This window comes from Zingiber officinale, chromosome 5A (assembly GCF_018446385.1).
Source record: "Zingiber officinale cultivar Zhangliang chromosome 5A, Zo_v1.1, whole genome shotgun sequence".
NCBI classification, from domain to species: Eukaryota; Viridiplantae; Streptophyta; class Magnoliopsida; order Zingiberales; family Zingiberaceae; genus Zingiber; species Zingiber officinale.
In genome coordinates, this window is record NC_055994.1 from 44,200,856 (window position 1) to 44,228,595 (window position 27,740).

Sequence of the window (27,740 nt, forward strand, 5' to 3'; positions counted from 1 at the left end):
ATTCTCAACGAGCATAATGTCGTCATGGTCAGTCAAGAGAAAAGAATATCTCTCAGGCTGACGACATACCCTATCAGACCTGCGAAGAGGTAGGTCTACTTGAACTGGTTGTTGTTGCTCAACTCTTTGTGCAACAATCTCATCATCCACAACATTTTACGGTTCTAGTTCAACTTCCATCAAGGCTTCAGTGCTATGGTCCATATCTTGAACTTCTTCAAGATCGAACGTACTCCCACTAGCTTTTCTAGAAACAAAGTCCTTTTCTAGAAATACCCCAGTCTTAGCCACAAACACTTTGTGGTGACTGGGAATGTAGAAGTAATATCCCATCATTTCCTTGAGATATCCTATAAAATAGCACTTATCATATTTGGGTCCTAATTTGTCCGAGACATGACGTCGAATGTAAGCCTCACAACCCTAAATCCTCATAAAAGATATCTGGGCATCTCCCCCAGTCCATATCCTATATGGTGTCTTTATCATAGCTTTGGAAGGAACACGGTTAAGTGTGAAGGCTGCTGTTGTGTCTAGAGCATATCCCCAAAAAGATATAGGAAGCTCTGTGTGACTCATCATAGATCGTACCATATCTAATAGGGTACGATTGCTCCTTTCGGATACACCATACCACTGTGGTGTTCCAGGAGGAGTGAGTTAGGATAGAATCTCACACTCAGCTAGATAGTAACGAAACTCATGGCTAAGGTATTCACCACCTCGATCTGATCGAAGTATTTTAATACTCTTGCCTAGCTGATTTTGTACTTCATTCTTTAATTCTTTGAACTTTTCAAAGGATTGTGACTTATGTGTCATCAGATACACATAACCATATCTACTGAAGTCATCAGTAAATGTAATGAAGTGCCTATAACCACCTCTGACAGTGACATTGAAAGGGCCACATACATCACTATGTATAAGTCCTAACAAGTCAGTTGTTCTTTCGCTGTGTCTACTAAAGGGAGTCTTGGTCATCTTGCCCAGTAGGCATGACTCACATGTCTCATATGATTCAAAATCAAATGAGTCCAGCAAACTATCTTTATGGAGCTGGGATAAGCAATTTTCATTTATATGACCTAAGCGACAATGCCAGAGATAAGTTCGGTTCATTTCATTTAACTTGAACCTTTTGGTACTTATGTTATAGATGGGGTTCTCTAAGTCTAGAATGTAGAGTCCGTTCATCAGAGGTGCACTACAATAGAACATATCATTTAAATAAACGGAACAACATTTGTTCTTTGTTATAAATGAAAAGCCTTTCTTGTCTAAACAAGAAACTGAAATGATGTTCTTTGTGAGAGTAGGCACATAACAACATTCATCTAATTCTAGTACAAGCCCAGAGGGCAGAGATAGAAAGTAAGTTCCTACAGTAACAGCAGCAACCCATGCTCCATTGCCTACTCGTAAGTCCACCTCACCCTTCGTCAATACCCTGCTATTTCTCAGCGCCTGCACATTAGTACAAATGTAAGAAGCACATCCGATATCTAATACCCATGATGAAGAAATAGAAATATTGACTTCTATAACATATATACCTGAAGTAGAAATCTCATTTCTCTTCTTCTTAAGATCTTCTAGGTATTCTTTGCAGTTCCTCTTCCATTGTCCGGTCTGACCGCAGTGGAAGCAGGTAGCATCCTTGGCAACCCTTCCTTTAGGTTTCATTACCTTGCCTATGCCCTTGTCTTGGGACTTTCCCTTACTTTTAGGCTTGCCCTTGCCTTTATGCTTATGCACCATCAAAATGGAGTTGGGCTTTACCTTCTTAAGGTTGAGCTCAGCAGTTCACAAAATGCTTAACAACTCAGGCAGTGGCTTATCAATTTCGTTTATGTTATAATTCATGACAAATTGACTGTTACTTTCTGGAAAGGATTGCAAGATCAAGTCAGTGGTCAATTCTTGGCCAAGTGGGAATCCCAACCTCTATAGGTTCTCTATGTACCCAATCATCTTGAGTACATATGAACCTACGGGAGTCCCATCTTGCATCTTGCACTGAAATAGTGCCTTAGAGATCTCGAATCTCTCATGCCTTTCTTTTCCTTGATATAGTTGACAAAGATGTTCAACCATATCATAAGCAGTCATCAACTCGTGTTGCTTCCGAAGCTCAAAGTTCATGGTTGCGAGCATGAAGCATGACACATCTAATGCATCATCTTGATGCTTCTTATAAGCATCTCGGTCAGCTCGCGTGGCAATGGCAGGAGGTGTCTCCGGAATGGGCTGCTCCAGGACGTACAGTTTTCTTTCTTGTGTGAGAACGATTCTTAGATTCCTGTACCAGTCTAGGAAATTAGCTCCATTGAGCTTGTCCTTGTCAAGGACAGAACGTAGGGAGAAAGTGTTTGTGTTTGTCGACGTGGTAATCTACAGCATAAATAAAGAAGAAAGTAAATATCATATTCCACTGATCATTTAATTAGGCCTTTAACTAAATGATGCTCCCACTGAATTATAGGACTTTTGTAGAATCAAGTCATGGATGTGGTTAAACCACACTACTAGATTCCACCATTTAGCTATAATTTTCGCGGGACAAGATCCACATCATACTACGTCTTGAGTTAGCTTTGGCTAAATCACCCAAGACTTAATATAATTGATAGATAACTAATTATCAATTACATCTCTATGCAACTCTTGTTTTTCCTAACCGTTGGAATATGCCTATAGTTTTACCCGATCCAATTGAGTTAACTAGTTATACTCAATCTAATTGACACTACAAGAAAATTAGGATTTTACACCACTTAAAAGACAACATTTTTTTAAAAAAATGTTGTCTTTTTCTTTTTAACAATGCTTTTAGTGAAAAGCGTTGTCTATTTCTTTATTTTTTTACTAATAGACAACATTTTTTTAAAAATCGTTGTCTATTAGTGATTTTTATGTGTCAAACACAATGCTTTTTGAAAAGCGTTGTCTATTAGCATTTTTTTAGTGTCTACGACAATGATTTTTAAAAAGAGTTGTCTATTGTCAATCCCTCATCTAAATCTGGGATGATCTAAACCGTTGGATGCAACTAAGGAGTAGAAAAGACCTCGGTTCGCTACAACAAAAACTGCAAACGACAACAGATATTATCCGTTGTCGTAGAGTCAAAAAATCGTTGTAACTGAGGGTGTTGTAGAATGTATTGCCCTACGACAACGGTTTTGAATCCGTTGTCTTTGTAGACATTTGACAACGGTTTTTATCCGTTGTTGTTTATATGCCCAAAATTTGGCTACGAAGGATACGACAACGTTTTAAAACCGTTGTGGTAGATAATTTCAACAACAGAAATAAACCGTTGTGGTAGACATTTTTTACAACAGATATAAACTATTGTGGTAGATAATATTTGACACGTTTTGTTTTTTTTTACAATAGTTTTAATATATTTTACAATGGATAAAACCGTTGTCTTTTATCACTTTTTACAAAAAAAAATTCGTTATGGTTTACCTAGTTTTTACAACATTTTTAACTGTTGTCTTTAATGTTCATTAATACCAAACAACCAATCTTATTTTACTATAAGCAAACCACCAATACAAAACTAAATATTTACTAAATTAAATCCAAAATAAACATCCATATATAATTCATCTTGTAGCCACACATATACAAGATGAGTAATATCAAACCATGCATAAATCACATGTTTTCTAGTACTGTTCTCCATATGACTTTTACACATTAGCAAGGCAATTTACAACCTAACAAAGCTCACTCCTTGCATCAAAAGTCTCAAGCTACACGAATTGACTGAGTTACGTACCTGCAACAGAAAAATTAAACAAAACTTATCAATTCCAGATTTAGATTTATTCATATAAATCTACATAAAAAACAAACAATATAACCAACTTATGGTCTAAGAAATAAAACTTATGCAATACAAGCAATTCTAGGATTTCGAATAGCTCTAATATAAAACAATTCCATGACAACGAGCAATACCAGAATTCCAGAATTCTTATTTAGATTTATTCATATAAATCTACATAAAATACAAGCAATATAACCAACTTATAGTCTCAGAATTTAACTTATGCAATACAAACTTATGCAATACAAGCAATTCCAGGATTTCACATAGCTCTAATATAAAGCAATTCAATGACAACGGTCAATACCAAAATTCCAGAATTCTGATTTAGATTTATTCATATAAATCTACATAAAATACAAGCAATATAACCAACTTATAGTCTCAGAATTTAACTTATGAAATACAAACTTATGCAATACAAGCAATTCCATGATTTCACATAGGTCTAATATAAAACAATTACAGGACAACACTCATTTCCAGAATTCCAGAATTAGATTTATTCATATAAATCTACATAAAATACAAGCAATGTAACCAACTTATAGTCTCAGAATGTAACTTATGCAATACAAACTAACGCAATGCAAACTAATACAATACAAACTAATAAAATACAAGCAATTTAACCAACTTAGAGTTGTCTTGGTAACTTCCATTGGAAAACTTATGCACATGGATTTAAATTCACAGAATAAGTTTACTCTGCCTGTGCCTGTCTATTAGATCAATGAATGTCATTGACCTTGCCATTGAGTTTCTAAATAATCAGTCAAAAATATTCTTAAAAGATACTCGTGGCAATAAGAAATTAACTAAACCTGCAGAAAATGTATCTAAACATTGATTTAGGATGCAGACTTGTTGAGTTATAGGCAGGATTGACAAAATGACAAGAACTTGTCTAGGCAAATCTTGAAAACAGAAAAGGAAATTAAAATCAATTAAGTTCACTATCAACATTCAAAATATATAAATGCGAACTTTAATACAAATTCTCTGTGTTGTAGAGAAAAAATAGCAATCTATGGAAGGTTCAAGGAAACAAACAATTAGAGAACCCGACTATTAGAATTACACAAGGAAACAAGTAATGTTATCTGTTAGAAGTATTGTTATAACAATTATCTCTTCAATTAAGAAACAAAGCAAATGGAAGAGAGACAACTAACTGAGCAAATGGAAGCAAATGGAAGTATTGATTTCCTATGCTCTGGATGTCGATACAACAACCTACAAAGAAAGAAAAACAAGCATCATCAAGAACAATATATCGAAAAAAAAACCCTTAAAATATTCTATGAGAATAGTTTCTATGCATCTTTATGAAGGTCTTAACTAAAAGACAGTTTGATCATATTAGTATCACTGAATTATTGAATCTGCAATCTGAGTTATCAATGCTCACCCACTATTTCAAGCAACAGAATGAGTAGATCTTCATGCCAAATAGAGCACGAATGGTACTGCAAGGCATGTAAACAAAATCAGCTACTAATGCATTGTGTACAGTAAGAAGAGGCATTCACCATTTGTTGCAGTCCCGATAACTTGCATAGTGAGGTTAGTATCTAAATTAACTTTCTACCTATTCCTGCCTTGATGATTCTTCTAGGTGATACAACTAAAGGAATGAAACATATCAATTCCTAGAAACTTTTGCCTGCAAGTGATAAATGGACGAAGATGTGCTTGCATAGTGAGGCGTGAATGACTTGATTTATCACCTGCAAGTGAAAATTTATTAGTGTGTTGCAACTACAGACATCACAAGCTAGGACGCTTCATCCTAAGTTGAGAATTTTGCATACCAGGCACAGTTTCAGAGAGGAGTGAATGACTTGGTTTATCTCCTGCAAGTTTAGAGAAGAGTGAATGGCTTGGTTTATCTTGTGCATTATGTACTCCTGCCAGTTCATCTCCTGCAAGTGAAACTTTTTTAGAGAGGCACGAATGGCTTGATTTATCTTGTCCATTATGTACTTCTGATGGTTCATCTCCTACAAGTGAAACTTTTTTGGAGAGGGGTGAATGGCATGATTTATCTTGTACATTATGTACTCCTTGTGGTTTATCACCTGCAAGTGAAATATTTATTGGAGTGTGTTGAGCTATAGACATCACAAACTAGGACGTTTCATCCTAAGTTGAGAATTTTGCATAATAAGCACATTTTTAGGTGATGGTCTATGTTGAATAATGCTGCCAATAGCAGCATCCATCTCTTGAAAAAGGCTCACCATCCTTTCTACGCGAAAAGCATGCCTAGTGTCTACAAATATTTAGAAGAAAGGCTAACACATGAAATGATTTATAATTTCAGAGCTATGTAAAAGTTGTTAATTGTAACAAATTTATACCTTCGTATCGAAAAGGGTTTTGACAAGAAAGGCAAACAGAACGTTCACTGGTTAAAGGAGTGATAATACAATCGCTGAATACGCTCAGAGCAATGACTTTGTATTTAGTATTATCTATCATCAGATTTGGAATAACACACAAATGAACACAAATACCTGCAAACTATGTGATTACAAGGTAATAATTTTGGTGTTCTAAGCAAACCATTGCTGCAAGAAAATAAACGATAATAAGACATATTATTTCATTCTAAATAAACTCTCAAATGAAATGAAAATTATTCTTATCACTGAAGCTAGAGAATTGAAGCCTTAGAATGACTGAATAACACTACCATATGAAGCATTTTAGCTCCTTCTCTAATTTGATGAGATAATTGAGAAATTGACTCCACAATTGGGATATCTCTTCCGCATCAATCATCTTTGTAACACTACTAAAAGAAGGAAAACATTAAAAAGAGAAATCCACATGAGTTCTTCCATTTTACATCTATGTAGCCTCCATTGTAGAGTTGAAAATAAACACAATAGAATTACCTCCTTAATCACGTGGCTTGTAGCTTACAAAAAGGTTGGTCTTTGGGTGCGTTGACTGAAATCGTAGAGATATTATGACGAAGGGGGAGAAGATGAACAAAATAATAGTATAAGGTAGGAGTCTCTCCTGCTATGATTTCTTTTTTCTAATAAAAGAAGTAGCACTAAGGAAGAAATGCATAGACGTAAATATAAGAACAGAATTTAAGGCTTTGCTGCTGCCTTAAATTCTGATAAATGGATGGAGAGTGGAAAAAAAAGACACATCTTCACTCTAAATCTTAAAGTAAAAAGAAATCAAGCACGACCACTTGTCCAATATTTTCCTTAGCACTTAAAGTAAAAAACTTAGCACTTCACATTAGCAGATTTTATTACTAGTATTTTGGTTGTTTGGTATTTCACCTCCGAGCACAGTTCAGCTGTATTAACTTTATATATATATATCTATAGATGCAACATTTTGAATCTCAAATTGTGAATATGATTTAGAAGATACCTGTTCTACTAGCTTGTGCTTCAGCACCTTCTCTTTGTCAAGGATCTTGATAGCAACAGGTTCCCCGGTCTCAATGTTCTTTGCAAACCTAACTTTTGCAAATGTCCCTTCCCCAATTGTGCGTCCGAGCTCATATTTACCCACATGACGCTTCACCTTACTTTTACTCGTTCCACTTTCCATTCTATAGTTTATTTGATAAGCACCCAAACTATGATTGGTATGCTTCACCAGTCTGTTAATATAGAAATTTCAGTTAAAATTGAAGTTAGATGGTAGAATGTTTTATGTTTAAAAAATTTAACAGCACTAACAGTTCTTGTCCATTGGTAAAAGTTAAAGAAAGAGATCATGAACTTTTAGGCAGCATGATTGTGGTAGAAGTCTGAGGCTGCATAATTAGAAAGCTCACTTATCTCGAAACAAAATTCCACAGTTGCGAAGCAAATTTGTTATATTTCAATACCAAAAGCCCACAGTGCTATAGAGATGCATTCCCAAATAGCTTTAGTTAGGAAACAGATTGTAAAGCTAGTAAATAAGACAAATCCCACGACTGGTTACAACAACAGCACAGAGGCAAAACTACATAAACACACACACAAAAAGGGGGGAAAGAAATTATTAGCCACCAAAAAGAGGAAATACGAAAGACGAAAACCCCAAAAGCGTCTTAAATCTCATTAAAAACAAACAGAAAGTTTTGATCTTTGCAACAAGAGTAATCCATCGATCACCCGCTTACAATAGAGGGGATTAGGGAACCGACCTTTGAATCCAGCGATGCGGCACTTTTGTTGGATCAAGTATGTGGGTCTAGGAGACTCCGCAGCAGAAATTGATGAGCGGTCGGTAGGGGCGGCAGAGTGGAAACACAAAGGAAACCGATGGGTGTGCAAGTGGTACAACAGCAACAGCGGCTATTGATGGCAACAGAGGTGAAGGCGAAGGATGTGGTGGCCATTGAATCGCACATAGAACAAGCAAATCTGCGTCGTTGTGTGCCACCAGTATCCGGCAAGGAATCTGGATGTTTCCCCCTTTTTTTATTATTGAGAAAGAGATGTTTATTTGGAGATTAAATATTGACCTGATGGATTGGAGCTGGAGTTGGAGCTTCTGGCGCTCCTCCTCTGAGATGGTGGCGAAGGCAGCATTGCCCTGCTGCGCGCCATCCTTGATGGGGGTGGTTGGCGCCGACCTCTTCTTCTGCAGGGAGTGCAGTTCGTCGATGGTCTTCGCCTTCACCGGCGGCGCGCTGTCGTCGTGGCAGATCCCGTTCTCCAGTTTCTCCCTCCCGTGCGTCTGGATCTTCGGCAGCCCATTGGAGAACGCCGCCGCTCACCAGGAAACGAGAAGGAGTACAACGTCATATGAGGAGAGGGAAAAATAAATAGCTTTGGTTTGGGAACGCGAAAACACGGCGCCGAAAAGAAAACAGCGAGGGAAAGAAAAACAACAAGGGGGGGGGATGACCAAATTCAATTACAACGGTTTTTTTCAAAACTGTTGTCGTAGCCGCTAAAAACACGGATAAAGACAACGGTTTATAAAACCGTTGTAAAAAGTGTTGTCGTTTTAAAAAAAACTCGCTCAATGACAACAGTTTTGCTAAAACCGTTGTCTTTTATATTTAATGGGGAGTTTAAAGACAACGGTTTTGGCAAAAACCGTTGTCTTTGAGCAAATACGCAACACTTTCTCTTAAAACCGTTGTCGTAGGGGTGTTGTCGTTTGCAGTTTTTGTTGTAGTGGTTTCACTTTGACACCCACCTTTCTCCCAAATCAATCCCACCGATTCACGCATAGTGTTCTCCTCCGGAATCCCTCTCATGCGTATGTACTTGTCGGCTGCGAGTGGGAGACGAACACGACGATTCGAGTGAAGGGCTTCGGGAGAGCTTCAAGCAGAGGAGGAGGGGGGCTTGTGCGCATGATTCCGGCGAAGGAGAGGCAAGTATTCTTCCATGGTAGTTACAGGGTAGAGTTCTCTAGGGTTCCGATCGTGATCTTCATGGGATCTGCAAGATTTCTTCGATTTTAAATGATTGTGTGTTTTTTCGCGGCTAGATCGAGTGTTGAACGCAAGCTTTAAGCAAGTTTTCTTCCATTGTAGATATGGGTAGAACTTCTAGGTATGTTGATCCTGGATTTGTGTGTGTCGATAATGTTCTTGGTGGTTTTCGTGTTGCAGATCTAATGCAAGTGAACGATTTTCGGTGTTCCGTCGAGTTACATTGATGATTTTTGCTCGATGAGCACGGATGTTTCCTGGGTGTTGATTTACATTGTCTGTTTCTTCTCAATCGAAAGCCCTTGGGTTTGCAAATTGTTCTTTCCCCTGTGAGATCGATAAAGTTTTTCGTTTGGTTTTCAATTATTGGAGCTACAAATTTGCTCAGGACTGCCATCCGATTTCTTGCGGCGAGATTTGTGGTATTCCATCTAGGGATGTGTGTTTTCTCTTGTTAATCAAGGCTCTTATATCTTTTTTGTGGTTTTTCGATGGATTGTTCGTTGGATCTAGATAAGTCGTTATGGATGTCTTCTGTCGGGTTTTGTACGCACTTGGAATATCTTTTTGAATAGTGGTAGATTAGAATGATTGAAATGTGCAAACTTGCATTTGGAATTTTAGAATCTGTTCATATGATTTGGGCATATATTCTTTTGTATTCTTGAAATGTTTGATTGGTGCATACTCTACTTGAAATCTTGTACATGCTCTAATTAAATTCCAGATCCTATTCATGTGTTTAGTTGAGCAAGTATTTTAGTTGTTCTCTTGGATTACTTAAAAGATGCAGACAATATGGAAATTTTTGGATGAAACAAGTGCATGATGTACATATGTAACTAGCCTGTAAGATAATACCCAGATCATTATGTTCCTTTTGTATTTGTACACATGAAGCAGTAGGTTATCTTCTGTTCCAATATCTATTTAGTTTCAAGATACGGATTACTACAATATGTGTTATCTCTAGATTATTAGTTACATTTGCCTTGTACATGGTAGCATAAGTTTGAGTTGCTCCAATGACTGTTAGCTTTAAGTCTCGGTTTTCTTCAGTAAGAGCTTAGTGATTTAGTTGAGAATTCCTGTTGTTGTTCCATATAATTAAAAGATGTTGTGAACTGAAATATTATGGGTACTGTTGTAATTTCTTTTAGTGTAAATGCCTTATCTGGATTTGCAGTGGCGTGTTAGTACTTATGAACACGATAAAGGTGTGAATGCTGTAATTGGATGATAAATGTTCTCATGAAGCTCTAAATGTCCTAGTTCAAGTGTAGATGTAAATTGAAATGGTTATTGCCTTAACTTTGGATTGATTGATAAGGTTAATTTCTCCAGATTATTGTTTCATGTATTTGTTTGTTGACTAGGAATGTATCCGTATAACTCATGTTTTATGTATGGATTGGCATTAGTTAGGAGAAGCTTAGTGTATGAGGTGACTCCGGAAACAAGTTCACCACACTTGAGTGTCTGTTTAGATAAAGGTTGGGTAGTATTTCCATATGATGTTGTAGAAATGGGTGGAACCACTTGTTGCTGTAGTAATTAATTGTTAACTTTGCTTAGAGTAATCTTTCCATTCTTGATGCTTGAATGTTGGATTAGAAATAAAGGTGCTTTCACCCAAATTATTTCAACTAGTATCAATGTTTCATATTAAATCTTAAACTCATGATTTTACAATCAGCTTGTAATCCAAGCACACAAGTTGTTGTCCAAGTCTATGTATATTGGTTATGACCAACTAATTTAATAGTTATAGTTCTTTTCAAACTTGTTGTATCACGTTTGTCATATTACATTAATTGTACCCACATGATCTAGTGTGAAAGATATTGCTGATGGGTAATTAAGTATCTTGTTTTTTTATTGGCCTTATTTAAAAGTGAATGAATCATGCTGATTTACAATTTGGTTGGCAATGTTTTGTTTTGTCTTGTTTATAATTGTATTTTATCTTTTAAATTTTGAAGATACCAAAAGTATGAGACACTCGAATGTAGACAATTGACAATTAGGCTCAATCTATCAATCGCTGCCAACCCATGGTGATTATGATAAATTGTTCTTCATGAGTTGTGCTATCATTCATTTTTTTTTTGTAATCTTACTGATATGTTTGTTCTGCAATCTTACAGGAGTAGCAATTACATGCTATGTAGCACTGCATCCGAACCTCAGAGGTGTAACTGGGAAGTACTTCGATGAAGAACTATTAATAAGGCTTTGGGATTTAAGCGAGAAGATGTTAAAGTCAATGAGTAAAGAACATTCAAGTCAAGAGGATAAATAACATCTATCAAGATCCTTTAAGTTCATGCAATAAGATGTAGTCACTAGGAGTAGTTTTGAGTATCTCCTAATTAAAATTTCTTTATATGTGAGTAATTATGTTTGTTATAGAAATGTAAGGATGATAATTTGTATATTTATCTTAGTTGTTTATTTAATAATATGTTATTGATTGAAGTAGATTTGTTTTTATTTATCTTTTATTTGTCTTTGCTATTAAAAGACAAAAGTTTAAAACCTCTTGTCTTTTGCAAAAAAAGACAATGTTTTTTTTATGTGTTATGAAACTGTTGTCTTTGCTAAAAAAGACAACGCTTTTTATGCTTTGTCTTTTGAAAAAAAAGACAACGTTTTTAAAGCGTTGCAAAAGCGTTGTCTTTGTTACCAATGACAACGCTTTTAAAGCGTTGTCATTGATCAGACTTTTAACAACAGTGCTTTTAACAACGCTTTTTTAGTCACATAGACAACACTTTTAAAGCGTTGTCTATCAGCTTTTTTCTTGTAGTGTGAGTTTGTTCTCACCCAAGCTTTGATAGGCAGGACCAAGATTTTCCCTCCGTACCCTACCAAGATAATATGTGTTGCTCTGCTTTAGCAAATTCAACAACAACAAATGATCGAGGTAGTGATGGATATCAAAACTTAGTAGGCATTTCGAGTTGACTTGATTAAGATCTAATCTAATCATGAATGTGCATCATATACGCATTAAGGCACTAATTACTCTACATTAGCATGCATCACATACACACAAGCAATCATATATACTGATTAATTAAATTATGATGAGGTCATGGCCCTACTACGATCTTCTCAAGCCAATGAAAAGATCGGACAGTCAACCTAGGGTCAACAGCTTCTTCAAGCGCCTCCTTTTGACCGCCATGTGTTGTTATCGTAACTCCTTCTTGAGTGGACCTTCCACCGCCTTGTTTTGTACATTACAAATATGAAATTCGAGTTACATTCGAGTCTAAAATCTATTTACAATAGGAACATAATAAAGAAGGCATGACACGCAGGTCGCATATCATATACAACACGCACAATACAAAAAATGGCGCGCAAACCATATTATAAATTACAACATAATTTTTAACCAATCATATTGGGGTTTTTGGGGCATGACCATCACAATATCATACATAATTCTAAATTATTTATTTTACATAAATTTCTATAATTTTACTACTATTTTTATCAATTTTATGAGTCATAACTCCCCGGCGGTCCCGTTTAGCAATTTTCGGGTGCGATCGCAAGACAATGCCCCTTACGGGGTTAGGGGCAGCGCCCCTTACGGGGTTAGGGGCATCACCCCTTCTCACGAAATGAATATCACGAGTGTCCCATCTTGATCTAACAGCGCCTTAAGTCGCTGTCCCAAACAAAAATAATTTTGTTTGGGCGAGACCTTGCCGTTTCGGAAGGTTTTTCTTGGTAGATGGAGCCTACAAGTGTCCAAGCACTTGTTGCTTCGCCTCTACAAGAAAAATACTCACAAAATCCATAAAAATAGAAAATTTAAAGAAACTTACAAATCTGAAACCTTTTCATAATAACAAAAAAAAACATATACAAGCTTCGCACGTGGCTCTGATACCACTGTTAGCAATTTCGAGCCGTAAAAATCTCATTTTGTGTTGCGGAAACCCCGAAGCTAGCCACGGATCCGTGCGAAGATAAATAAAAATTCATGTACATGTTTGTCTACACTAGATCTACCTTAGATCTACATGGAAGAAAGGTTTTACCCTTGTAGGGATGCCCTTCCCTTATCTCGCTCGTCCAAACGGTTGTCGGATCTCGTAGAGTGTCAAGTGTACACTCCTCTACACGTATCCACAAAGAAAAAAGATGGAGAGAACCACTTAGAGTGTGCTAGAACCCTTGAGAGGTCTTGGTAATGGAGGAGAGGGAGAACAAGAAAGAAGAGAGGAGGAAGAAGAAGCTTTGATTAGCCTTGATTTGCTTCACTAATGTGGTCGGCCACTTTATTGTGTGCTTTATACCTCCATGTAATACCAAGAGTCATGGCTCTTGGTCTTCCTCATGAGGTGGCACATAAAGATGTGGCCTTGATGATGTGGAACACCATCATTGACCGGCCCATGCCAAGTCACAATGAGGTGGCATTTGGTCAAGTCAAATTTGACCTTTCATCTTCCCTCTCAAGTCAAGTCAAACTTGACCTCTTATCTCCCATGGTTGATCAAATCTAACCTTTGACTCAAATCAATTTAATTTAATGAATTTCTATTCATTGGTTTAAATTGACTCAATGAATCATAATCTAAATTAGACTCATTCAACACATGAATCAAATTGAGTCCAACTCAATTAGTCTAATTTGGATTACTCTTAATCCAACTTGGTCCATCACATGAACCTAATCCTCTTGGTCCATCATATGAACAAAATCTCCATCTAACTGCCCTTTGTGTGTAACCCTATAGGTTTTAGTAACGTTGGCAATGCTCCTAAACCCATTTAGAAACATAAGTAATGAGCGGTATCTAGCAACACATCATTACTACCCAAGTTACAAGAATGTTGAGATCCAACATCACCATTGTGACTACTAATTGTGACTCTCACAATATATGACAATGTCCTTCTATCCTAGACATCTAGATTGATCAATTGAGGCATAGACCGTGTCATCCTCTAATCAATCTATGTCTTGAACTCCAAGTAGACTCACTCTAATCAAATGATCTCAATATCTCATATTGACCTATTTGGGCATGACCATGCACTAGTGGTCCAACTCTATCAAGAATCATGATGTCATTCCCGTCATATAGGAGGGATAGATCCCATCTACATCACTCACATCCCTCCGCATAATTTGTTACATACCCAATAATCAACTTTATAGTCCACCCATTTACGGGTGACGTTTGACGAAGCCAAAGTATGCAACTCCTTATGTAGGGAACCATAGTGACTCCAGGTCCAAGGACTAATAGTCATACTAATAGTCACATGAGAAAGTATATGACACTCATATAACGATGCATGATACTTTCTCATGGCGGGTCATTCAGTATACATTTTCTAATGCATACCCATGTGTCAACCTGATATCTAATATCCATGACTTGTGAGATCATGTCATCGAGTTGACCTACATGCTAGTTTCATCGCATTAACATTGTCCCTGAATGTTAATACTAGACTAGGAATGATTAAGAGTAGTGTTCTCTATATCATCTCACTATCAATTCAACCAATGGATTGATATAGATAAGAACCTTTTACTCAAGGACGCTATTATACTCAGTTATTTGGCACCAAGACAAGTAAGTAAAATAACCATAAAGGAATGCCTTTATAAATATATAGGAATATGATACATCGAGTCCATACAACAATCATCACATGATTGGCTCTAGGGCTCTCACTAACAGACTCGACACATGTGCTGACAGATATCTCAGTTCTCGTTCAACCTGACGTCACTTATAAGGAAGTTTCGGTACGGATTCTGGACTGGAAAGAGCATCTGCTGCGGAACAAGATTATTCGACTGATTAAAGTCGGATGACAGCATCATACAGACGAGGAGGCTACCTGGGAGCTCAAGGATACGATACGAGCTCGATACCCCCATCTTTTCACATGAGGTATGTGGGTTATTTTCCGTTCAGCATTTATACTTTCTATCTTGTTGTTAGTAATTGCTGATGGTAAATAACGAAATTTGGGGGACCAAATTTTTATTAGTGGGGGAGAATGTAAAATACAAAAAAAAAAAAGACGAATAATAATAAGGGATTTTTTCAAAATTTTTAAAAAAATTTCTGGAATTTTTTGGAGCTCGTATGGATGAGTTTACGGGGATAAAAATGGGGCCCTAGGAAAGACTGTTTAGGCTACCCATTTAAGCGAAGAAATGTTTATTTTTATAATTCCTTTTTCTTTTTACTTTTTTTTTTTATTTTCTCCTTCTTTCCTCCCGATTCACCTGCGCCTTCTCCTCCCGTGCCCTAACCGACGCCGCGACGGTTCCCTTCTCCCAATCCTCAAATTTTTCCCGAGCCGATCTTCTTCATCTCCTCCCCTTTCCTCACCGAGCCCTTCTCCCGAACTCACTGTCTCCTCCGCTAGAAGCCAGGCCACCCGATAGACACCGACTCTCTCTGCCTAGCACTATCGCCGGCCACCAGGTCTGACCCAGCGCCGCTGTCGCATGTGCCCTAGCGCCGGTAGCCGATTTCACCCGTGCCCTAGCTCTGTCACCGGATCCTTGATCACCTCCAACTAGTGGAGAGGAAGAAGGTAAGATTGGTTGGAATTTGGTCATTGTTTGATTTGTTATCTCTATTTCTTGATCTCAACTTGATCCGACCAGTGGGGAAAAATTTTCCAGTAGGGTTTGCTGTGGGTTGTTCTTGGATCCGACAATCACTAATTCCAGCAAATTCTAGTAGCTTCTTATTCTAGAACAAGGCTGTGATTGGAGGTAAGGCATAAGGGTTTGATATATGTGTTGAATTAGGGCTAAATTGGGTAAGATACTATGATTGATTATGCTTATTGCAAGTCCTAATTCGAATGGATTAGTTAGAATCAATTGAGGAGTTAGATGATCCAATTAGGGTTTATAATTGGATTTGGATTTATGTTAGCTTCTCAAGGATTTGATTTAACTAATTTATTTATATATAGTTAGCTAAATCTGGATACCATGTACTACAGGACTTTGACGCGAGACGAGTATCTTGACGTCAGATTTGGACCGGATATGATCTTTTCTATTGGAGGCGGGTACTTTGACTTTATGTCATTTAATATGCATAATAGTATTTTTAATAAACAGCAATGATTATATTTCTTATCTGTTTCGGTTGGTCACTATCCGATCTGTTACATGCTTGTTTTGTTTACTTATTATGCATTTCATGTTAGTGCCTACCTGATTATACATGCTTATAAGGGTAGTGACACAACCATGTTTTATTATGTTCAAGACCTAGATTTTGATACTTTATCTGACCTGTGTACCTTGACCATTGATTTGGTCAATTTGTTTTAGGGTACACATTATATATATATGGATAGGTTCAGGATATTTTCTATGCTTAGTGTCATGCACCATCTCGCATGATTGCATGTTGTGCGATAGTCGGCTCCATTATTGTTGAGCACATCGCCAGTTACATAGATCTGCACATACGACCACTCATGGGTTAGTGGTTTTTATTCAGGCAGAGTGTGTTGTAGCAGGTGCTCTGTCGGTGCTCAGCTGGTCCACTCATGGGTAGCGTGACGCAGCGTGGTAGCACGTCAGGGATCCCTCCTCTGGACTGGCTCAGGGAGATGAGAGTATTGAGCTCCCCCACTTATAATTTGGGGTAGGAGGATAAGTGTACTCCGACAACATCCCGTCCACTCGGTCACTGATCAAGAGCAGTGATAGCAGAGTGCACGGTTGTCACAGCCCTACCCACTCGGTTTCACCATCGTGTGTGAGATGGCTGACTGGAGTCAGGAGTGACCAGGACATGTCATTGGCATCATACGCATTGATGCATTTATTGCTTGTGTTTGCTGCATTTATTTGCTGCATTTGGATGAATGTATATGATTGACATGCATACAGGATTTATGACACTCTCGGTCTGACGACCTTGTTATACTTATACCCAGGTCCTGGTTAGTACAGTTTTCTCCAGATTATTTCATGTGCATTTTATCTTTCTTATATCAGGAAACTGTACGCATGATTACTGCTAGTTGTTATTTTCTTACTGTGCATGTCAATATTACCCGCTGAGGAGTTGACTCACGCCGTGGTTATTATTACATTTCAGGTTGAGACTGTCCGGAGAGTTCCAGTCGCTAGTCCCCTGCAGGTCGCGAGGATGTGTTGTTTCAGACTTTTGGTTCTTATTTTCTTATTGCACTATCTGGACTTGTATTAGTTTACTTTATGGATGTTGTCGATGAGTTTTATTTGGATTTGTTTTACTACATGCCTGCTTGGACATCAGAAGAGGTGAGTGGATTTTGGTTCGTCGTGTTTTGAGCTTTATGGGTGTAGTTGAGTAGGGTTGTTTTTTTTTAGTTTTCTTTTCACTGCTTTAGTTGTTTACTATTAAACTGCGTGGATGTTTGGTTGTTGCATTTTTATTATTGTTATTGTTCCGTCCGTGTTGGCCAAGGTATATGTGGCCTTGAGGGCAATGTATAAAGTTTCAGATTGTCACCCGTACAGGGGAGATATTGTCGAAATTTTATTCGGGCAGGGACTACCTAGGGTGTGGAGCTCACTTGGCTACCAGGATTAATAAACTTTAGTACTTAGCCTGGAGGTCTAGAGTTTGAATCCTGGGGAAGGCAAAAATCCACTGGCCAGGGGTGGGAAGACCTAGTGAGTAACGGCACGGCCGAGGGTCGTCAGTCGACGACATAAGGGGTCGCCAGTTGGGCCGCCCAAGAGACCGCCAAGGGGCAGCCAAATGGGCCGCCCAAGGGGCCGAGGGGCGGGGTCGTTACACTTGCTTGAGAGCAAACAAGCAGTGGTCAGTTTTTTGATACTTCTTGCTACTGGCGAAGTGGCGCAGGAAAGCGATCTTGAAGTCAGAGAAGCAAGTGATGGACCCGTGCAGCAGTCCATCAAACCACTTTTGGGCGGAACCTGATAGAGTGTTCAGGAACACTCAACATTTAACAGCGTCGTTGTATTGATGCAGCAGAGCCACGTTTTGGAACTTGCGGAGATGATCCTCAGGATCTTTACTGCTATCGTATTCCCTAATAGTCGGGGGTCGGTACCTTTGGGCAGCCTCTCCTCCAATATTTTGGAAGAGAAAGGCACTTTCTCCTCTGGCTCCATCCGACGCTCTTCGTGAGGGACAGTAGCTTTCCCCTTTTTCGAATCTTTGGGCAATGAGCTTTCAGCAACAGAAACTTGAGGTTGCTCCTTGTGGCTGTATTATCCTGGCTCCAGCTGATAATGCCCCTGGCCAAGCTCCCTATAGAAGACAGGGGGAAACTCCAGGGGTTGCTTTCTCTTAGAGCCTCGATCCGAGGCGTGAGCTGGTTCCTTAGAAACCTCAGGTAACTTTTTTGGTCGGGAGGCGGTAGTTCGTTGTTTTTCAGAGGTCACCTGCTTCTTAGCCTCTTTGAAGAGCTCATATTGTCCAGCAGTCATGGTTACGTTGATTCTGCCCAAGTCCTCCATCGTCACGTTCCGGAACAGGTAGTTGTGTTCCCACAGACGGTGCCAAATTTGATCCCGTCCGGAAGCTGAGTCGGACGAAGGCGGGCTGCGCTGTCGCTGGTGTTGACGGAACGTCGCTGCGAAGCCTGGTCGATATCTGGCACCTGCCGGGAGAGCTTACACGAGTGGATGACGGGGGTGATGACGAAGCGAGGGTCCTGCGCACACTCAGACAAGCCGCCTCTGCATTAAAGACCAAGAACTAGGGAAAAAGTCCCCGGATCAGGCCGTCCGATGCTCAAGTCAGGTACTTTTTCCCTATAAGCACAGAGAAAGGACGAAAAGTAAGAGACGAGTATGAAATGACGAGTGAGCGTACCTGCGTAAGGGACAAAGCATCCCTTTTTATACTACAATGGGTGCTTCTGGAGCCTGACGTGTATCAGGGAATGTCGGATGTCAGGATTTGTCTGACGGTGAATGACACGTGGTGTCCTCCTATAAGTCTGAGAAAGAATCAGTGGGCGGTGAGCGCCAGACCATTAGCATATTCTCTGACAGGCAGTGATTATTCCCTGACAGGTTGTTATGATTCCCTGACTTGCTTGTCGTGTAGTGCCTACCGGCCCCAATCTGTTAACCCTGGACTGGGTCCTTGTATCTGCCGGCCTCTACCTGTGGGTGTAGAACTACCTTTCCTGACCTGCGTTTGCAGCTTCATGACTCCAGACCTGTATGTCTATCCCTGTCCTGCGTGCCTTGTTTTGTGAACTCTCGACTTGCCTTACCCTGTAAGTCATGACCTGTAAGCCTTAGTCTAGTTCCACTTATCCTGCATCCTGACCTGTACGCCTCAGTTTACTCCTGCTTATCCCGAGTCCTGACCTGTGTGCCTCAGTCTGATTCCGTCTGTCTTGCACTGTATGCCTTAGTCTGTGTTTCCCGACCTGAACGTCCTGATTCGTATATTTCGACCTGTCAGTCTTGACCTGTATCCTTGGTTTGCATTTTCCCGACCTGTGCGCTTTGGTCCATGTGCTCTGTGTCGCAAGGTTGTAAGTCTTGACCTGTATCGTTGGTTGGTACATCCCGACCTGTACACTTTGGTCCATGTGATATGTGCCGCAAGGTTGTAAGTCCTGACTTGTATCCTTGGTTGGTACATCCCAACCTGTACGCTCTGGTCCATACGTCCGGTGCCGCAAGGTTATAAGTCCTGACCTGTATCCTTGGTTGGTACATCCCGACCTGTACGATCTGGTCCATACTGTTAGCTAGAGCCCTAGAGCCAATCATTTGATGATTGTATTTTGGACTTATTATATCATATTCTATATAAATAAAGGCATTTGGTTTTTGGTTATTATACTTACTTGTATTGGTGCCAAATAAACTAAGTATAATAACGTCCTTGAGTAGAAGGTTCTTACCTATATCAATCGATTGGTTGAATCGATAGTGAGATGATATAGGGAACACTACTTTTAATCATTCCTAGTCGAGTATTAACATTCAGGGACAATGTTAATGCAATAAGACTAGCATGTAGGTCAACTCGATGACTTGATCTCACAAGTCATGGATATAGAGATATCAAGTTGACACATGGGTATGCATTAGAGAATGTATACTGAATGACCCGCCATGAGAAAGTATCATGGATCGTTATATGAGTGTCATATACTTTCTCATGTGGCTATTAGTATGACTACTAATCCTTAGACCTGAAGTCACCATGGTTCCCTACATAAGGAGTTATGTACTTTGGTTTCGTCAAACGTCACCCGTAACTGGGTGGACTATAAAGGCGATTACTGGGTATGTAACAAATTATGCGGAGGAATGTGAGTGATGTAGATGGGATCTATCCCTCCTATATGACGGGAGAGACATCGGTATTCTTGATAGAGTGAGACCACGAAGTGCATGTCCATGCCCAAATGAGTCAATATAAGATATTGAGCTCATTTGATTTAGTGAGTCTACTTGAAGTTCAAGATTTAGATTGATCAGAGGATGACACAGTCTATGCCTCACATTGATCAATCTAGATGTCTAGGATAGAAGGACACTTGTCATATATTGTGAGGAGTCACAATTAGTAGTCACAAGGTGATATTGGATCTCATCATTCTTGTAACTTGGGTAGCAATGATGTATTGCTAGATGTCACTCATTGCTTATGTTTCTAAAGGAGTTTAGAAACATTGCCAACGTTACAAGAACCTATTGGGTCACACACAAAGAACAAGTGGATGGAGATTAGGTTCATATGATGAACCAATTGGATTAGGTTCATATGATGCACCAAAGATTGGATTCAGATTAATTCAAATTAGACTTATTGAGTTAGACTCAATTAGATTCAATTGTTGAATGAGTCTAATTTAAATTTGATTCATTGAGTCAATTTATATTAATGAATTGAGATTCATTAAATTAAAATTGACTTGAATCAAAGGTTGGATTTAACTCAACAAGGAAGAGATTTGGTCAATTTTGACTTGACCAAATGGAAGTTGAAACATCAAGTTTGACTTGATGTATTGCCACATCATGAAGGTTGACTCATCCTACATGGCATGACTAACCTTGCCACATCATCTCCACATCATTAAGGGAGATCAAGAGGTTACAATCCTCCATTTAATGTGGCCGGCCACATTAAATGGGGAGTTACCCATGTGTGGCCGGCCACATAAAAGAAAATGGAGTTTTATTTTGTGGCATTGATTTTGTGGTGTTGAATGCTTCTTCCTCCTTAGCTCTCTTCCTCCTCCTTTGCTGCTGTTGCCGTGGATTCCAAGCAAGGTGAAGGTGAGTGAGTTGAGTTCCAAGAGAATAGGGTGGAGTGAAGGTCACAAAGGAGGGTACCTAGAGGAGTGTATGAGATTCCTTTTACTTTCTCTCCTTTCTCCCTTTTAAATCCTACCCGAGAGCCCTAGAAAGTGCTAGCACACTTGTGGTGCTCTCTTCTCCATCCTTGTGTGTTAGAGAACACATCTTGTTCGTGTGGATGCTTCTAGAGGATTGTCTACGTTGACAATCTCGAGATTCGGCGTACCTTGGACAAGCGAGACTCGCGAAGAGCACGCATCGAAGGTATAAAATCTTTTTATGTAGATCTAGGAGTAGATCTAGTTTGAAACTCGTATTCGTAAGTTTTCAAAAAAATTTCTTTGCACGGATCCGTTGGCTAGGGAGTTTCGGGGTTTCCGTGACGCGAAAAAATGGTTTTCGCGGCCCGAAAAACCCAACACATACGTCCGGTGCCGCAAGGTTATAAGTCCTGACTTGTATCCTTGGTTGGTACATGCCAACCTGTACGCTTTGGTCCATACGTTCGGTGCTGCAAGGCTATAAGTCCTAACCTGTATCCTTGGTTGGTACATCCCGACCTGTACGCTCTGGTCCATACATCTGGTGCCACAAGGCTATAAGTCCTTACCTGTATCCTTGTTTGGTACATCCCGACCTATGCGCTCCGGTTCATATGTCCGGTGTCGCAAGGTTATGAGTCCTGACCTGTATCCTTGGTTTGCACATCCCGACCTGTACGCTTTGGTCCAGGTATCCTATGCCGCAAGGTTATAAATCCCGACCTGTGATCCTGACCTGTAGTCCTGGGTTTGCGTATCTCGACCTATGATTCTGGCTTGCAAGTTCCTACTCGCTATGTAGGCCTAACTTCGGAACGCCACCTACGCCCGACTCGGACCAGCTTGTGACCAAGCCCTTTGAACTCCATGTATGCCGCCTAACCCCGGAATGCCACCGGCGCCCGACTTGGACCAGCTTGTGACCAAGCCCTTTGCACTCCACGTATGCCGAACTTTTGACCTCCATGTAGGTCAGACTTTTGACCACCATGTATGTCTGACTTCTAACCGCCACGTGGGCTTGACTTCTGACCGTCGCATGAGCTTGACTTGCGACTATCCCATGGACTTGACTTCCGACCACGTCAACTCCCTGACCCCACGATCATGTACCGTATCAGATAACAAAATAGTTGTTATAACCATTTCAAAGAGGTGAGTCGATTCACCTAAAGGGTGCCTCAGCAATTGAAACAATATACTAAGAATTTAAGATATATGATATATGATATATGATATATGATGTATGGTGTCATTTGATGTTCTCATCCTAAGATTAATCGATTCGAAAAACTGGACACTCGCTACTTTAAAAAAAAAAAAAAAAAAAAAAAAAAAAAAACTAATTTTGATAGAATTCCTCGAGCATTGTAATAAAATAAGTGAAAAAGTTAATTTTTACTATGATAGCTACTGTTCACCGCTTCCATCTAGACGGGATCAACAATAATATAGTTAATTGTAATGATACTTTGTCGATGCAAATAAATATTTGGGTACGTTCACCTGTGTTGTGCAGATACTCCTCTGTATAATACATACTATTTGAGAAAGCAATTACTTTAATATATGTATTCAATATTGAACAAGAAGCTGAAATGGTATGACTGTCTAAAGTTACCTTTTATATATATATATATATGAGAAATCTTATGTTGCGGTGTTTTATGTGCGATTTTACTGTGGTACTTGTCATGTCAGCGAGAAAACATAAAAAAAAAATCAACGCTGCATATAATGATACTCTATAATGTCAGGAAATGTTTTTTTAAGGACATTTATATATGTCGTGTTATCATCGTAATAATGACAAAGCTAAATGTTACTAAAACTCATTTATTATGATATTTATGTTTTTTATAAGGACAATAAAAAGTGTCAGTAAAAATAATTTATAAGACCATTTAAATGTCACCTTAACTAATCTATAATGACACTAATAAATGTTATTATAATAATTTATAAATACATTTAAAATGATCATTGATATTTATTTAGAATATATAATATGAATTCAATATCAAAGTTGGATGCAACTTTTAGGTATTTTGTAAAGTTGAATGAATGATAGGGTTAATGACAGGCAACTTGTCATTAATTATATAGTCTTTATAGAGTTCAATATGAAGGTAAGAACATAAAATTGCTTTCAAATAGCCAAGACAAACAAGGCTCTAATTAATTCAACTTCTACAACTAAAGGATATAATAATTGTTTTAAGTATACTGATTTAAGATATCTAGATATTTTAGTGATCGAATGAGTTCAATGAGAAATTAAGAACCATATAATTAGTCGAGACTAATAAGACTCTACTTAATTCAACTTGTTTAACTACAGATTTACACAACTTTAGGCTACCACATAGTAATATTGTTTCCACAATCCAACTCTAATTGACTAGCTAGTCAATGTCACTCTTGTACCGAGCTCAAGATATCCACAACTCCTCTGCTATCTACTGCATGACTTGTTTGTTCAAAACGTTTGATGACTCAGGACTACCAAAAAGATGTCAGGTAGTTTAACATTGGATCGAGAAGAAAACCATGGGATTGTTTATGTACTTGCACGATCCTCTGCAACTTAGTATAGCATGATGCATCTGACGTGGCAAGTACCACAACAAAATCGTACATAAGGCACCGCAGCATAAGATTTCTAATATATATATATATATATATTATCACATGTGTAAAAAAGAAATAGAATGAATACCACATGGTAATTTTAAAATTTGATTATCCAGTATGATAGACAAGAGAGAAACTTTTCTTTATGATAAAACTTAAGAATCGAACCGTATATAGTAATACAAAATTATATGTCTATATAGTTTGTAAATTAAAATAGCCATGAATGCGTTAAGTAGGTGAGTTAGAATTATATTAAAAGGGCAATTTTTAAACTCTTTATTTTTATTATTATTTTCAAAATATTCTATAAAATTTATTAATAAAATTTAAACACGGTTCAACATTTATATTTTAGAATAGAAGTTATTAAAATTTACACTTGAAACTCGATCAGAAAGCTACAAGCAGTCCAATCACACGATCGAGCTTCCTTTTGCTTAAAACAATCTATCTCTCTTCGGTCCACAAACAGATAAAATAAAAAACATAAGAAGTCGATACAAAATCCAAACTTGCAAGCATTCCATAAATTACTTCCAAGCTAAGATCAAAAACTGCTCCCATTCTACTCGCTAGTTAGCTGTCGCTGATCTCCGGCAATCGAGCCAGACATGTATAAACAGGAAGATATAAACAGGTCTCCCGCGTACAGCTCAATATAAACAGGCAGGCAGGCAGGCATGGATTGGGTGCCTACGCGAGCGGAATTAATACGTACTTGTTCGTATTAACAATTAAAAGAATCCAGCAGCTGGTCATGGGCCCTCTCTCTCTGCTCTTCTTGCAGACCATTCTTATTCTTGGACGGGCTCCAGTCGGACGATCAGCAAGTGGTGGCGGAGATGAGGAGGAGTATTGGGGGATGGTGAGGAGGGAAGGGAAGCAGTTCGTGGTGGGAGGAGGGCGGCAGCCTTTCTACGTGAACGGATTCAACGCGTACTGGCTTATGCTGCTGGCGGCGGATGAGTCGACGCGGGCCAAGGTGAGCGACGCGTTCAGGCAGGCGTCGTCGGTGGGTCTGACGGTGTGCCGAACCTGGGCGTTCAACGACGGGGGATGGAGAGCGCTGCAGAAGGCGCCTTCTGTTTACGATCAAGACGTCTTCAAGGTCCCCTCTCATTTGATATTAATTAATTACTTACTATTTCCCAATTCACTTTGGCACTCCCTCCCATTTATATTTCATTTGCTTATTTCATTACCTTATCAGATTTACTTAATTGTTAATTAAGGGAATCTATATATCAGACACGATCGAACACATTTCATTCGAAATTAAGGACACGCACGCACGTTGATAGCATTAATTAAAACTTTAAACAGTTATTTTTAATAATCTTGGTTATCCATCATTCAATCAAGACTATTAACGAATGAATATCTATATGTACAAGATGTCTTTATTTATATATATATATGCATACTATCGGATGATAGAATAACTTCCAAATTTTAAATCAATCATTAGATGATTTCTTCGGTGGATACTTATCGATATATAATATTCTCTTCCAAAGATGCATAAAAAGGCTGCGGCGATCGAGGAAATTAATATATCCCAAGTTTTAGCTAGCGTGACAAGAAGATTGCATTAATGCTGAAGGGGAGTGGAGGCCCCATTGTTAGATATTAAATAATTATCAGCTGGCAATTATGATCTACTGCGTCATGATAAAATTTGACAGCGGAATAATTTATGCTGCTGTTACTTTATCTTCTTTTCTTTGATATATATATATATAGTAATAACACATTAAAACTTTATCTTTTATAAAGGTATATAAAATTGTAATAGTAGTGAATTGTGCCATATAAAGGCATTAGATTTTGTGGTGAGCGAAGGGAGAAAATACAAGATTCGGCTAATTCTTCCGCTCGTTAACAACTGGGAAGGATACGGAGGGAAGGCTCAATATGTAAAATGGGGGAAAGCTGCAGGGTTAAACCTTACTTCTGATGAAGACTTCTTCACCGATCCAACTGTAAAAGGATACTATAAAGCTCATGTGAAGGTAAGTAACTTTTTATATATAGATATATAGCTGTGTTAATTACGTTTTTGATTAATTAATTGTTTGCTCAAGCCAGACAGTTCTCACCAGAGTTAACACATTCACTAACATCACGTACAAAGATGACCCGACCATTTTCTCATGGGAGCTGATGAACGAACCTAGATGTCTCTCGGACCCATCTGGCAATAAGCTTCAGGTGAGTACGTACGTACGTTGATTAATTAATTATATCAAACTATATAATATGTAAATATTTGCACACGATCGATATATATATCTAATTACATACTGTAGGATTGGATTCAAGAGATGGCAGTTCATGTGAAGTCCATTGACTCGGATCACCTACTGAGCACCGGAACAGAAGGGTTTTACGGCATTTCTACGCCTGAAAAATTGTCGCTCAACCCCAACCCTGTGGCAGGCCAAGTAGGAACCGATTTCATCAGAAACCACAAAACCCTGGGAATCGATTATGCCTCTGCACACATCTACCCAGATATTTGGTGAGTCGATAATTAACCACCACGTACAACCGACTTGGAGTTAGACGAGCTAATTAATTAATTAATTAATTAAGTAATGTATATTATATTATTCTCGTACGTGTTTGTTTAATGAATGAAGGATATCCAAGTCAGTATCCAATGACTTCCTCCAGTTTGCAACAAAGTGGATGCGAAATCACATCGACGACACGGAGAGTGTGCTACGGATGCCGGTGGTGTTCGGAGAGTACGGTGTGTCGTCCAAGGACGAAAAGTTCAACGCGACGTTTCGGAACGTGTTCATTGACGCTGTCTACTCGACGTTGTTGAACTCGACGAGGAGGGGTGGGAGTGGCAGTGGTAGCCTGCTGTGGCAGCTGTTCCCGGAGGGGACTGAGTACATGGACGACGGCTACGGGGTGGTGCTCACCAAAGCTCATAATACCTCCAACATCATCTCGCTGCAGTCGAAGAGGATCCAAATTTTTAACTCCAGGTGCTCGTGGAAATGCCACTGGAGCTGCAAGAAGAAGAGCCCTTCTCATCCTCATCTTCACCGTGAACTATAATTGACATGCATCTACTATGTGTTCACGTACGTGTATGAATTATATATGTGTATAATGTATGGAATGTGTGTATATATCGTGTGATTAATTAATTCCTTTCATTACGTATACAAACTAAGATAGAAACTAGTGAAAGATAATAACAATAGGACAACGTTGTAAGAGGCAATTAAAGGTTTATAATATCTTGGGTTGTCCATAAATAGGACAATTTATAGATACGTTCCAAGATATAGTAATAAAAGGAAAGAATATTCTAATAATTAATGTGGTATAATGCTAATTTAATTTATGTTGAATAATTCTCTTTTACACTGACTCCCTACAAATTTAATGGGAACTTTTTAATATTGAATTTAATTTCTGGCGTGTTAAAATATTGTTTGGATAATAACTTAGTAAATATATCAATAATTT

General features: G+C 38.6%; 1 protein-coding gene across 1 annotated transcript; it reads left to right on the forward strand.

The window, feature by feature from the left end:
• Positions 1–24,865: 24,865 nt before the first annotated feature.
• On the forward strand, positions 24,866–27,476 carry LOC121980464 (mannan endo-1,4-beta-mannosidase 6-like). Its single transcript, XM_042532510.1, has 5 exons — positions 24,866–25,359; positions 26,069–26,263; positions 26,340–26,462; positions 26,561–26,772; positions 26,894–27,476. Exons 1-5 carry the CDS (start codon positions 25,009–25,011, stop codon positions 27,321–27,323), a joined length of 1,311 nt encoding a protein of 436 aa, XP_042388444.1. The 5' UTR covers positions 24,866–25,008; the 3' UTR covers positions 27,324–27,476.
• The last annotated feature ends 264 nt before the right edge of the window (positions 27,477–27,740 follow it).